At 40.8% G+C, this 15,618-nt stretch overlaps 1 protein-coding gene across 5 annotated transcripts in view; it reads right to left on the minus strand.

The window, feature by feature from the left end:
* Positions 1–964: 964 nt before the first annotated feature.
* Positions 965–15,618, minus strand: part of RAPGEF6 (Rap guanine nucleotide exchange factor 6) — a 232,252-nt gene continuing 217,598 nt past the window's right edge. For all 5 annotated transcript variants that reach the window (XM_090020827.1, XM_090020828.1, XM_090020825.1 and 2 more), the window contains 4 exons: positions 12,967–13,192; positions 11,040–11,551; positions 6,590–6,901; positions 965–5,212 (listed from right to left, as the gene is read on the minus strand). In XM_090020827.1, coding sequence (XP_089876953.1) covers positions 5,187–5,212; positions 6,590–6,901; positions 11,040–11,551; positions 12,967–13,192 — 1,076 coding nt within the window. In that variant the 3' untranslated portion in view covers positions 965–5,186. The remainder of the gene's footprint in view (positions 5,213–6,589; positions 6,902–11,039; positions 11,552–12,966; positions 13,193–15,618) is intronic.

The following is a 15,618-nucleotide window of genomic DNA, read 5'->3' on the forward strand; positions in this document are numbered from 1 at the left end:
GCGCCCTGCGGGCAGGAAGAGCCCCCTTTCCATGTCTGAGGCGCAGAACAAGGATTTGGGGCACACGTTCATTTGCTGCACCTGTCCGAGACGGGCAACAGCGGGCAGGCGCCTCTCTGGGTGCCTGAGGGGAGGAGGAAAGAGGGATGCGGTTGCAAAGAAGAAAATTGCCAGCAAATACTTTTGGGTTGGGCACGCAAAGGCTGAAGACTTCATTTTCTCTCTAAGCGACTCCTGAAAAAGGACGTTTACCCTCAGTCTTTTTTGCTGGGGAGTACATAAGACTTACCCTTCTGCGAACTGCCGGGACCCTCCTCATTAGGGAATCCTTGTACCCCGGGCTGTGCTTTTCCATGGCAGAGTGGCGTTTCACAAAGACGAGGCGCCAGCACGGCGTCCCAGCCCCGAGACCGTGGAGGGGGTGGCAGCGGAGAGGCCGCGGCCAAGCCCCTGCCGCTGTGGGAGAGGGGAGCCCACTGCAGACATGGTGCGAGCGCCTCCGGGCTCTGGAGGAGGCCAAAAGCTGGAAGGAAATTGCTGTTGTAAAAGTGCATTAAAACAACCCTGCATGGGCTTCGTCCCACAGCCCGAGGCAAGATCCACGGCGCGCTGAGCTGTGCGTGGAGCCTTGTCGGGGCTCCCCAGGCAGCCACATGCCACAGGTGACTCATGGGCGGAGAAGCCGGACAGCAGGGAACCAGCGGCCCTGGCTCCACCTCGTGGTCACTGCTCAATCCCCGTGTTCCCGCTGGGCTCCCGCTGCCCCACCACCTTCCTTTTTCCCTCCTCTTTAAAATAGTAACATTTGTGAAACTGCTGTTTCTCGGCGACCCTGGAAGTGGTGCCACAGATGACAAAATGCAGTCGTCACAGGCCCTCTGACATGGTCAGACTGGGTCCAAGGATTAGTAATCCTCCCGGATACGTCCTTTTTATGGTCAAGAAAGCTGAGCTTGAAACCTAGTCATGTATGTAGATTGTTTATTGATTCCAACATATTAGTAGATTGGATAATAAACAGGACTTTTAAACATTCTCTTAACCAAAAATATAACAAATATTTACAATCACTCAGTAAAAATACAAAAAGCATACAGAGGCACTGTCTTTCTAAAAGACATAAGTGTAAGAGGTATCAAAAAATAGGAGACAAACATTGCTTGTTACAGAATACTTTACAATCACTGACTTGTGCAGTACAATTGCTACTGGAATATCATTACATCTGTGCAGTTTTTGCCAATATGCTCACATATTTAGAATGTCATTAATACCAAGCTAAACTGCATTCCAGGTATAAAAAAATAAAGATAAAACAATAAAAAGCACAACGTACGCTAAAGCTGAACTGTGAATTCCAGAGGGTTTTTGCCCTCGCCCCCTCCACGCCCCAACTTATTTTAAATACAATATGTAAAGGCTGTCTAAAGAGAGAGTATCCCTTTTTTACTCTGGTTTTTCTGAAGGCAGTGGTAAGAACATCTTTTTAAAAAATCTCGTTCTAACGCATGTATAGAAAAAGCTTAAATTGACAGTCATACATTTGCATTGTTGCCCGCGATCAAGTGATTTCAGAGATAAAGGAGGAGCAGAGAGAGAGAGAGAGAGAGAGAGAGAGATTTATCTTTTCGAGGGAGGTGCTAGCATACAGATTCCTTCAGCAAAGGATGCTTCCATGGACTCAGTCCTGGGAAGTCCTGGCCAACATCCACCTCCCAACGCTTTGAATAGGCAAGGATGACATCCAGACCATCACACAATCAAGATGCGTAACGAGTTAGAAGGAAGCCACGTCTCCCCCTGTAATCATCTCCTAGATAAGAAGCATCATGGGCTGTGCCACACTACTTCTATAGCTAAGGGCTAAGCAGATTAGCAAAGAAAATGCCTCATCTTCCCAATCTTGCAACGATTGCCAGTCATTCCACTCTTCTTACCACAAAAAGCTTAACACGAGCATACAGCAAATATCCAAAGCAATTCCCCCTTTAGTCCCCTGTATTTACACAATATGCAAATGAGTGAATCAGAAGCTCAGTTTCCTAATTTCATCTGCAAATGTGTGGAGGCCAATTCACCTAAGGATAGATACTATGTGGCTTTGTAAATTTTTGGGGAGTTTGAGATTTAAAAAAAACACAATGAAATGCTACAATGCGTCTCAGATCACAACCAGTAAACATTTCCCTCACAACAGTTACAAGCACGCAAATAGTTACTGGAGCAGCAAGCAAATTAATGTGCATAAGTGGAAGAAAAATATGAGAAGGACATTGTACTCCGCAGAGGTCAGGATTGTGAAAAGCGAAAGGAGTGATATGAGGCTGGAGTGCAGTACAGGTCATTTGCTCACACTGCGCTGTTTCATGAAATACCACTTGAACAGAGCAAAGTAAAATGTGAATTAAGCAATTTTCAAAACTAAAAAGGGATAATGTCTCTTCAAACCCACACAAGACGTACTACATTTGGCTATTGTCCCCGATCAATGTGATCAGTTGAGTTCAAACAAACAAAATCACAGCAAGGACGAGCAGAGGCAAGCCACACTGTGCAAGTCAGAAGAAGCAGAAAAAGTAGCTCATTTATCAATAGTTTATGCAGAATTTATTTACACTAGATGTACTGTATATTAGGAAACTCTGATGAAGCAAGACTTTCACTCACTTTAAAAGCAATGTCCTGAAAATTACTGCTGAACAGGCTGATGCTGTTCATGTGCAAACACCAAGTTTAAACAAGTAAATGATAGCAAATGGCTGGCTTAATGGATACCAGATGAGGGCCTCCATGCTGCTCTCACTGACGTCACTGGGAGTTTTGCCACCGACATCAGTAGAAGAAGTAGCATCAGCCCCTCTAAGAGACAGGTGGTCACCTCAAGAACAAACCTTTACTCCTTTTGGCTTAACAGGCTGAAATAAAACTACATATCAATAGCTGAAGCCACTGAAACCTTAATTTATCTGGCACAAAACACATGATTTTCTGATTAAACGTTAAGCCTATTGTGCACGACACTGAGACGTTAACAATCGACTACAGTTTACTGTAGGATTACTAGAATTTGCAATTTATAGCCCAAGAAAGATAATTTTAAGGACTTTGATATCAACACTACAGATACTGAAGAGAATAGTTTTTCCTTGGATCATTTTGACACATTTATGAATCTTGATTCATTAAGGCCTGCACAAGTCTACTGTATTCATTAAGGCCTTGAGAAGGCTGAACGGAAACGGGTAATCTGCTTTTCAAAAGGATTTTTTCCAGCTCTTCCCTCCTCAGATGCTCATACCCAAAATTAACACGCAGCCAAACAATTAATTATGAATTAGGCATCCCCTTTTTCATATTAGTGCTTGTGACTAATTTATGACTTTAGGCTACAAGAATCAATCTAAGGTATGTTCCAGCCATAGGATAATATTTCAACTGGCACAAATATGAAGACAAATACAAGCTTGATCGAACACATTCCTGTGTTAGTTAACATCAACCCCGAGTTGATATGGGCAATACACGTCAAAGGCTTTTGGTTGTTTTTGGTACTTGTGTCATTTTTAGAAAATGCTGCATTCATTCTGCACCAGGAAAGGAGTAGGGGGGAAAAGAAAAAAGAAGGAGACCAAAAAAAAAAAAAATCTTAAAGCTCTTCACAATTTAGATACGGAAACAATTTCTTTGAGGCACCTGTAAAAATGACGAACATCCTCTTTCTAGCTTAGATTACAAACATCACCATTACGATTTACAATGAGAATGTTAAAGTACATATTCACACATTCACGTCCAATTTTAACAGCTGATTGGGCCACCATGTGCTAGACTGAAAGGAAATGCAGGTATTTCCAGTTTTACCCCATGTACTCTGATTGGCTAAGGCCAAGTAAAAATGAAGAAAGCCAGGGAGTTTATCCTAATCGTACAAGACCACTGTGGCTGAGTACTAGCCCCACTGAAATCAAAGCTCTCACAGATTTCAGTGAACACTACGTTTGCAGAATCAGTTGTATGTTGTATTTCATCAGCCAACAAGAGCAATACCAGCCCCGCAGACCAGACCGGAGACTTCCCTCCCTCATTAATTTAACGCCTATGCAACCCTGGGGTTTACTCCATGATGGAAGCAGAAAACTCATTTCTGTGTAATATTTTTGGTACGAGTACAAAAATATCAAATGTTCCTGAGCCTCCTGCACACTACTTTTCCTTTGGGTGACTACCAATGTGTTTCTTATGCTGCACTCTGCAGTGCAAAAAAGTTGGGTGCAATTCTGCTTGGAGACTTTCAAATATACTCAATACCTCCGCAGAAACTGCAGCCTCCCCATTTCAAACCTTTACTCTGGGGAGAATGCAGTGATGAACTCCTGGGACTTTCTCTGCAGCCTGATCATTAAAGGCTTTCATAGGTATTTTACAGATTTTTAAGGCAGTACCAAGAGATGGCAGTGTTTCATTGCTGTATTCAGGTTTTCATCGTATTTACATTTAGCACACACCACAAAATCCGGGTATTTCCGAATGAACTAACATTGCATTGTGTAGGCTCCAGGTTTTATGCGTCTGTTGTGAAGTCTCCAATTTTCTTTTACGTATTCACATTAGCCAACCAGAGCATTCCCAGCACAAATAAAAGAAAATCCCTCTAAAAACTACAGACCAATAAATTACTTTTCATATACTGCAGCAGTGTCCCTGGTTTTGCTGAAATTTTGAAGTTGGTTTTTTTTGTTGTTTTTTTTAATAAGTACATAAAATAACACTCTCCAAGTTACAATTATAATGATCAGGTAGAAAATAATTGTGACAGAAATCTACCAAAAGATTATATGGTATCATACAGAATAATGCTCCCAAGTTTCAAGTGGTTCTTGACAATTGGTGGTCCCAAATGTGTTAAAACTGGTCCTTTTCAGGATACTGATGTTCAATACGTAGACAGTCAGTACTCCCCTTGGAAACTGTTCTCTCTCTCACAGACATGAATTGTTTTCTTAGACTGTGGTAGACTGAAGTAAGTTAAAGATGTATGATCCAGCCAGGTTCATCTTGTCCATGACAGAGGCTTATACAACTTTTGAGGTTAGTAGCAGCAAGTTGTTAGCACAAGCTAACAGAATCATATGGTCCTTCTTTCCATGGCCCATGATTTGGAGTGGTTTACACAGATATCCGTATGATTAGACTGCTGATACTTGTTCATCTTCTGTAAAAGAGGAGAAACAGAGTCAATTATTATATCAGACATCTGCTGTGAATGCACAAAACAGTATTCAATATGCTGATCACACCCCGATATTTGTGATGATTTTGTGAAGACTGTACTAGCCTCTGATACCTCCAGAGTCTAACAAATGACCAGAATGTCATAAATATGATCATTAAAAAAATGTCTACCACCCAGCATGTACCTTAGTTACTCACTAAGCCATGTTGAAAAGTTTGGAATAAAAGTGCTTGAAGCAATTGCTTGCCCTCTTTGCATTACTATTTCTTAATATTGTACACCTCAACCAATGTTAATCAATTTATATTTTACCAGATGAACTTAAATCATGATATGTAAATGAATATAATATACTGAATGATTTATTATCATATTATTCAGAAAAAGAAAATTGGCTCAAAATGCATGCTTGTTTTATACCGGATTAATATTCAAGCAAATCAACGTTATATTAAAGTGTAAGAGTTTTAGGTTCATTGACAGTAGGAAAGAGGGCTGGTAGCAGTGGCACATAAGGCAATAGGAGCTTTAAAAACCACAGGTAGGTAAGCTTGGAGTTAACCACACTATACACAAGAGCAGCCATCTCAAGCACAATGCATTTTTGCAGAGAATATACGCTGTTCATGCAGCACTGGCAGTTGCTTCAAACAGGACTGCAGAAAAATTTAGTTTAAGGAGACGCTGTCATCTCAAGTTTGACCAAAAATGCAGTGTTTATAAAAGCAAGCTTTTACAAGACCCAGAAACAACCAAAACACTTCCTTGAATGCTTTTTATTTGCAATTATTTTTCCACAAATCTAATTCTGTAATGTTCATGCACTAAAGATTGCAACGCCGCTTTAGTGCATGAAAACCACACTAGAAACCAAATTTATGAAAATGACACAAATTGGTTTATGGTCATTGTCCAGACTGAGAAAAATGCAAAAAGTAATCCTAGGACAATGAGCCCCACTCAGGAACGTAAGCATTCTTGAAGTGGAAATTATTTTAAAATAAAATATTTAACCTCACAGTGTCCCTTTAGTGATCAGAATTGCTCAAGGAACAGGTAAGGAGTGGAAGAGAAACAGAGCATGCTAAGGATTCAGCGTCTCAGTTCCACCCTTCCAGGCATAGCATGTTGCAATTAAGCACCCATTTAGCGATAGGATTGCCCAGCACACTTTTTTTTAGAATTTGAAGGCATATTTAATTGTCAGATATATTTGACCTTAAAAGAATTCAGTCTCAAAAAAGTGACAGCGAGAAACCCAAGAACTAGCCTGTGAGGCAAATACTTTGCACAGTTCTGAGAAGTGATTTACACAGCAGTTCATTTAAAATCTATCAAGTTAGTTCTTTAACATACCATCCTCTTCACTATCTGCGTCAGTCATATCTGTTAGTTTAGGATGGGACGGCTGCCGGGTATGCCACTGAGGCATCTTCGATGAAATACAGGCCACTGGTTCACTACTGAGAGAAGCTGATGAAAGTCTAGAGAGGTCACTATGTAGCATCTTTGACCTCTGCACTGCCACACTATAGTCTGGAGGTTTTAAGTGTGGGTGGTGGGGTGATCCTTCCTTTATGTCCGCTAAAGAAATCCCCATATATCCCGGAGGGGTGGGCGGTGGCTCCCTATACCTATCGTCCTTCTTAGGTGAGGTGACACAGTACACTGGCACAAGAAATAAGCAATGGAAATGTTAATGAAGAAAACAAAGGAAATAAAACATTAAAAATCATGAAATGTTACAATGGCAAAACAGAAACTGATAACAAAAGGCAAATGCAGAAACACTGGTTAAAACAACAGCAGCAAACTTTAAATTTATACTTTATACTTGTTTTGAAAAGTTGATGTTGCAGTAGAGCTACTGAAATCGTATCATGAGATGTCAATTGAAGCAAATTACAATTATGGCCTCACGGGGTGCACCTGCACGTTAATACACATTAGCCTATTTTAATGTGCATTAAAGCATCACTAGAAACATGCTATTTAGTTAATATGCATTAAAATAGGCTAATGAGCATTAAGCATCATTAAAAACTGTGCTCTTTAGTTAATGTGCATTAAGATAGGCTAATGTACAGTTTCCTAGTACCTCACAATGGAGGTACTGGATTTAATGCACATTAACTAAAGCACATTAATGCACGTGGAGATGCGCTCATGTTGTTTAAATGCACTGAAACATTCAAATTGCAATTTTATTAGTCGTTACTCTCCATACTCCAATAGCACCTTCCATTACAGGTTTCAGAGAACTCTACAAATACTAATAAAATTATGACAGTAGTTTTTAAGAGACAGCACTCTTCAACTCCATTCTCAGGCTAGGCAATTAAAATACATGAGCAGTTAAGTGACTTGCCCAAGGTCGTAATAAGTCTGTGAGGGGGTAAGGCATAGATTGGCAGCTCCAGACTTCCAAGCCTCTTCAGGAATAAGAAAAGAGATTCAGTAAAAGCACTAGCTTTAATACTCCACTGCACTCGCTAACGTGCAGGATGACACCAGACATTCTTTGAGGTTAGACTTGGTTCCATCTATTCATCTAGAATCATTTTAACACGCAATTTTTTGAGTCACAAGTTTGTATGGACATGTTTATAATCAGTTTACCCCTGGCTTACAACAAACAAGTTTGAAAACAAGAGTGATAACTACTGAAACATTACTTATTGGAGTTGGTAACAGGAGCAGAAGTTATAAATCTTGAACACACTTAAATCGTCTACATGTGGTTAATAATAAAAGGGACCTATACACACGCTGGACTTCTGCTCCGACGGGTGCTAATTAGCTTGCACTGGAGCAGACTCGACTGAGTGTGCTGGAGCATGTTACTTAACGTGTTCCAGCAGCCTCTGTGTCAATCATCCCCACCACCATTTTGAAATGCAGGATGCTAAATACAAGTAATGCTGTGGGTGCTTTAATTCGAGTGGCACCCCCTCCCACCACCCTGGAGCATGTGCATAGATTCCCAAAGTAGCCAAATCAAACTAAAGTCAACCGAATTGTGTCCACATAGGTATTTGCATAGGTTTTATTAACTGATTTTAAAAAATGGTTTTACTTCAACCAGTCTAATTTGTATGTCTGTAGACAAAGCCCCTATGGAGTAAGAATGCAACTAAACTAAGCTTCTTGACCCTAAAGTTATAGATCATTTGGCCTTGCAGTCTCTGATCAACATACTATCATTTGAAAAAAAAGTATAAACTAAAGACTAATTCAGAATATTTGACATGGCTAGTAGTTGTAAAATCCTATGAGTAACAGAACATTATATAAGGGCAAAGCATCATTAATCTCATTAATTTTCTTATTAGGCTCCCAAAACTAATTCTGTCTTCTAATTCTAAACTCAAGAAGGTACCATCCTCAGAAGAGTTGTATATAGTACAACCACTGGTATCCACACCACTGCATCTCCCTAATTCTTATTGTTGTCTGTGTGCATCACTTAAAATCTTGGAAAGTGAAGATAGCCAAATGAGAAATACTTCAGCAGCTGCCACTTCAATTCTGTATCTAAAACACTTTTAGATAGAAATGAGGGTTTTGAAAGAGCAAAAGTGTTTACACGTCCTGTTGGCTCATTCACTTGTTCTCAGACATTGAGAACATATTCAATTAAAATTGGTCCTTTGTCTTCAGAGACTCCCTTATTCTCTATTCCTCCCACTGAGATTTCCCCTTCTTTTAGAAGTCTCATATGTGGGACCATCTTCACCCAGAACAGATTCGCTAATATTCTCACTCCCCATCTATTGACAGAAGAAATACTGAACTGATCTCTACGTGCAATTGCCTCTCTGGCTGAAACAGTGGCATGCAGAATGTGATCACGTGAAGTCTAAATTAACACCTAGGGACTGTCTTCCAACACTGGGTATTGCATAGCTTTCATATCTCGCAATTAAAATCTAAACTGTATTCAGAAACATGAGAGGCCATTTCTGCAAGTTAAGCATAAGGCACTAAAAATCAGACCACAGATATGTTTCTGGTTTACTGTCTGGTAAATACAGAAATCTCTACACCAAGCACAGTGCAGATCTTCTAAAAATAGTTAATTACTTACTCTTGCAATTACCCTATGCAGTAGACAGACTGGTCAATGAGAAATAATTGAAAAAGGTGACAACACAAGAAAGAAAGAAAGGAAGGAAGGCAGGCAGGAAGGCAGGCAGGCAGCTGAGGCATATAAGCTGATGTCCATACCAGCCAACAGCAATGAAGAATGCAAGAAGTGCTCCAGGATGGCAGGTCACTGTCTAGTATTCCTTTCCTTTAAATGCACAGGCTTAAGAAACCTAGATTGCTTGTCACAGACTTCAGAGGGGCCAATGAATTACTAGCCCATAGAGTTTAATCATTCTGCCAAAACTTTTCCCCGACTACGTTTTTTGAGTTTTGTCTTGCTTTGTTTTAAAGACCTCAAACCAGACAGTTTCTACCGTTTCCCTTGTGGGGCTTTCAGCAACAGTATTATTTAGGCAAGCAAGCAAAAGTCTCACTTTTATGCACAATGTTTTGAATTCATGTAATCCTTACAGCCCTTGGTGGCAATGAGTTCACCAAAAATAAACAAGTAGTGAAATAAAGCTTGAATATCTTTGGTGTGTTGCCTGATGATGGTAGGCTCACAGGCTTGCAGTATTAAAGAGCGATTTGTGAACCAGGAGCAACCTGCACCTATTTTTCTTCTTTACTACAATAGGATGCAATGCATTTGCTGAAAGCTACTTACTGATGTATTGTATCTGCATGTAGAAACTAAAGTTGGTGGTGTGGTACACACAGAATGAGAAATGAAATAGAAAGGATTAAGAGATAAGCAAGAATGTATTGAGGGGTTTATGTGCCAAAACGTTGGCGCTTGTGAAAAATGCATGAGCAGTTATGACAGGATAACAAGGGGAGAGTATGTGTAAGGGAGTATATTTGGGAGCTTTGTACAAAACCAGCTTAAATGCACTCACTTTTTCCATACAGCCAGAAAGAAGGAATGCAATACAAAACTTCCACCCAATGTGTGGCAGAAGGATGGCTGCTCAGACAATTACCCTTTGATGATAAAGCAAATTTAGCAAGTTGCTTAGTAATTAAATTGGGTTTCAGATGCACTCTTATTTAAGCATTTATTTTCAGAAAACTTTACTCCGTATTTTATCTTGCATATAGTCCAATTCCTTTAGTCTTACCAGTTTGGCAGCCTTCCTCACTAAGACTCTGAAAGAGCATGCCTTTCAGTAAAACCGTGCATCTTTGGAAGGCATATTTCTGCAGAAGAGAATGAGTTTTTCCCCTGTCAGTGTGCAATGTAATGCAGTGCAATGTGATGACAGGAAAGGAATCTGCACAGGAGTGGTGTTGATGCAGCATGCTCAGCCTACAGAGGAAGGTGCTCTAAACCACTCAGCAGTCACCCTCTTCCCTTGCTGGCTGATGGATGGAGCAAGGCAGACAGATTCACAAGTTCAGCCTTCCTTGCCAGAAGAAAGATTACAATGGTGAGGGTGTACGGGAGATCCCAAAGGAGCCTCGAAAAAATAAAGGAACATTGATACTATGTGCAGGAATTGTCATCCCAGAAGACTGCCTTATTAGCTTAATTTTCCTAATCCAAAAAAATGTTGGTTTGCAAACACATTATCTGAATCCTACTGTAATTAAAAACACATGCAAAGCTGGATTTAACATGCAACCCTGTCCTTCAAGCTGATGTCATTTGTTAACAACTTAATATAAAAATGCAAAACAGATGTGGAAGCTTCCATAGGTTTTTGACTTGGCTTACCTATTAGGCCCTTTTCTGTACTAGAAGTAACCGTTTTATAAGTTGCATCAGTGCCTGGTTTAGAGTCCAAAATCTCAGTCTGCTCCATTGTTGAGTTCTCCAGCCCTCTCCGCTTAATCGTCCCATAGTTTGTTTCATACGTGTCTGACAGAGAGCTGGAGGAGGCCCAGCTCTGCCGGGACTGATCCAATTCCATGCTGGTTTTGGACTGCCTGTTATTTTTGGAAAAGGCTTCGGAATACAAATACGCCTCTTCAGGGTAACAGTTTGTGGGTTCTACTTCAGCAATAGGTCCATCCAAGTGAGCATGGCGGTAAGAATTCAAGAGATCCCAGCTTTTCTGAATTTGGATATTCTGGAAGTTATCATGAGAACTACTTGAACATGAAGTCCAGCTTCCACGGCCACTGTCTGCTGCTTCTATTGTAATATGTTCATGGGAGATCTCCTCGTTGCTCATGGATGATGTGACAGCCAATCCTCTGATTATAGCCGGTCTAGGTAGGGGCCAACTATTTTTGAAGACAATATAAATTAGAAAGAAAAACCCACAGGTTGGTAGAAAGATGGCCACACCGCATCACCCTCTGCCTCCCTCCCGTGAATTCAGAAACTAATGTCATCTGCATTGGAAGTATGGTTAGTAGGCAGCAGGATCAAATGTAGAATCGTAAAAAGTTAGGGTTGGAAGGGACCTCAGGGGGCCGTCTAGTCCTCAGGAGGTCACCAGTGTTGCACAACAACATTATTAGACCAGGATAGTCACTATTCCAAACTTCCATTGATGCACTCAGGATTTAAGACATCTGCAGCAAGCATCTGGGGGCCTGCTCCATGGTCTATTAAAATCACTGGCTTTGGATTAGGACAGGAGTGTGAAATTGCATATTAATCCTGGAATTTTTTTCCTTTTCCTATTACAAAACCAAAGCCAACATTTTCTTTTTAAGTTGCAGGAACACGGGGGGAAAAAAATACCACAAACACTGAACCACAAAGCATGAAACAACCTGAACAATGTATGAAGCTAACTTGTTCCAAATAGTTGCTTGTGCACAGCAAGCAATAAAACCAGTGTTATTTAAAATGAAAACAACACTGCAGGGCTGCAGATTCCTAAATTTGATTCAGAGGCATTTGTAATATTTATAGAAGGAATTTAAAGTGACAGAAATACAGAGATTCAAAAGACCGGCTACTTAGTAACTATTTCTTTAAAGGAAAAATTATCTTATTGCTGACAGTTCATGATCAAGGAAAATGCATAAATCATTGTTTTATAAGGATTCAGAATACAGAAAGAAAAACTGCTGATTATCAGTCAAAGCCTCTTAGCAGCTCTGAAGTATGCCATAAGTACATACAGAGAATAATATATAAAATGTAGGATTAATATATCCACATATATTGACATATTTTGAAATCTAGGAACTCTTACGAAGCATGAAAAACGATTTTGTATTCCTTTGCCTATTCTACCATAATCCCATTCCCATTCCCCTTCCTCCCCCCCCGCCCCCCGCCAACAAAATATTTGGGTCACACATTAAAGTATTTATGCGACTGATATTGCTGACTGTCAGTGGATAATTGCTTGTTTCCTAGTCTCATTCAGCTGTCGTCCTCAGTACTGTACAGCAGGTTATTTGTTAAATATCTTATTAGTGCTTAATGCACTTGCAGTCTCTTGCCTGAGACGTCCGACCACATCCTGCTGATGCAAACAAGCTGCTATCTGTTTAAATTATAGTGCAATTGTCCTGGGAAAAACCCCGCATCTTCCCCTACATTTCAAGCAGCTATCATGTGGACTGCTGTCAACCAGTTAATAATAGTAAGAATAATTACAATATAACTGATAACAGTATCTTAGTTAAGCCTTCACCACTCTTTTCTCAGGCAAGCATGCAGGAAGAAAGCTCCTCACCCTGGGCAAGGCTGACTGTACTCAGCCGATGGTGGAGGATGTTCTTTTCTTTCTGTTCCCACCAAATCCACGACACTAAGAGACTGGGGCAAACCCCTCTCGTCCTGTAGGGCTGCAGACATGGAGTCGACAGAGCAGTTGCTCACTATGCTGGACCGCGAGGAGATCTCGCTGTGGCTGGAGTCTGAGAAATTATCTGACTTGGCAGAAGGTATGAGAGCATAACCTAAACAAGAAAAGAGAAGCCTGCTTTAGACATGGAGCAAGCAAAACAGATAAAATATTTATTCGCCACCACATTAAAGCACTATATCAAGAACATCTCAGCCAGGCTGTTTGATGTGCATTTCTTGAAAGGTTTTATGCTACTGATGCCCTCAAGACTGTCAGAATTTATCAATACAACACGTGAATACACGAAGCAGTCAGCTAGTGGGAGCTCCATGGCAAGAAGTGAAGTTGCCATTACGCTGGTGTTTTAGGTTGGCTTAATACTGCAACCTAAGCATCCAAGCAATGCATTTCCCAGAGCTCTTCTGCGCAGCCTGGGTGCCTGTGAGATTCAACATTAGACTCGGGTAGAGGACTGTGGGATGGAATGAGGAGATGCTAATTAAAGTCAAAATTAACTGTCAGTACTGAGGAATGCACCATATGCTCCTTCTCGTTCTTGTATGTATTTAGACAATAATGAATCAGGAAATGACAGTGGGAGGCTCACAGGCACGGGAAGCAGAGCTTTCACAGGAGCTGGACCCAGACAACAGGACTTACTCCCACAAGCCAACCAAATGCACAGCTCACTTCTACTTGGCTGGTGCTCAAGACGTCCTTCTCTCTCCCCCCGTCAGATATAACTCCTATAAATCAAACTCTCTCTCTGGCAGCATTAAGTGACGTATAAGATTGTGATTTTCAAAGGTTATTGGTTTCTGCTGGCATAGCTATACTGGGGAAAGAAGGTAAGAAGGTTTGTGATCCCCGACTCACAGGTTGTGCCAGCAGAAGCATCTGCTGTAGACACAGTTATGCCAGATAATGGCTTTACTCGGCAGAGCTTGTTTCACACATAGGATGGAACAAGTGACCCCGGAAGAAGCGCAGCTGTGTCTGTGCTAGGACTGCATTGTTAGACCTGCACGCTGGAATTTCTGGTCCAGTCAACTGCTGCTCATCTAGGATCCAAAGCTTTCACCCTCCGACTCCCCATTTTGCCTCGTCTTCAGCCTTGTTTCCTGTTTGATACTTAGATTTCAAGCTCTCTGAAAAAGGATCTCTCCTTTTTGCTCCTGTTCATACAGTGCCACGAACAATGATCCCCTGATTCTTGAGGCTTGCCAGGTACTACTGTAATCCAAGCAAACTAATTTAATAATCATTACCATAGCCATACATCGTAACATTTCTTATTCTGCTCATTTTCTTACGGTTTCTCTTTGAAGACTGTTAAGTCTGTCTAAAGATTTGACACATTAGGAGGAATATTCACAGCTACAATATGGGCAGGATAGTTATTACTTGCAGCTGCAGAAAACAACTGGCAGCAGGGAGGGAAGCTGTCAAGGTAGAAAAAAAAAACTCTTCTGACCTAAGAGGCACAAAAATGCTCTTTTCAAAAGAAAACAGAACTCTGTTTTCTGTCAAAACGCTGCTTGGACTGGACTTCAAACTAGATTAAACCTCATCTTTCACCCCTTGCCACTGGGAATACTAACAAGGGATGCTAAGTGAAAAGTGTAGGTGCCATATTAAAAGAAAGAAAGAAAGAAAAATATTGTCTAGTAGCATTAACTGGAAACCCAGGCCATAGATCCAATACAGGTAGATTCAAAAAACAGCTCTGAGCATGGGCCACAGAAGATGCACTTCATTCCTGAAGATCTGTGCTTGTGACCATGCTAACTTCACGAGAGTCTTCTGAGAATTCTTGGTAAGAAGAAAATCACATTGAAGACACTCGGTGCATCGACACAAGATACTACAGCATAGTAGCTCATTGCTACCATGCAGCAACCATACTGCAAAGTAGTAATGAGTTACTGTGCAGTACCATCAAAAAAAAAAAGTGTGGCAACGGTACTGCACAGTAACTGCAGTCTGCTGCCCGTGTAGACACAACCACTGTCAACCGAAAGACAAGGCTACCAGCACAAGAGTTTATAAAGGGCAGTCCAAGGAATGCATCTGTAGTAAATAACCTCTGTTTTAAAAGTACCAACGTATGCTCTAAGGCTGATTTAGAGAATATGCAGCATGTCTATTCGCAACCAGCACAGTCCAAGGTAAGTTAAAGGTTACCACATAGCACCAAGAACTGAGAGCAGATAGGTTTCAGATGCAGATTTTTGCCCTTTAAACATATCATCTGCTCCAAATGGCTCAGCGACTATTACAGTTCTAGCTGACTAGGATATAACTATTCAGCTTCCCAACTCTGATTAAAACAGGGTAAATGGATACATAATTACTTCATTCTTTACTCTACAGTTAATTTTTAATTTAAGCTAGCAGTTCTCATGTGAGAGTTGAAACCCCAAAGGTACAACATAGGAGATTCAAAGCATTTAACAATCAATGCTGGAAGCTACAGTGTAGCCCAGTGCTCCTGAACTGAAGTGCTTTACCTAAATACCTGCTGAGAATAAAATGACT

The sequence above is a fragment of the Crocodylus siamensis genome, chromosome 10, assembly GCF_052110815.1.
Source record: "Crocodylus siamensis isolate JL-2025a chromosome 10, ASM5211081v1, whole genome shotgun sequence".
Lineage (NCBI taxonomy): Eukaryota > Metazoa > Chordata > Crocodylia > Crocodylidae > Crocodylus > Crocodylus siamensis.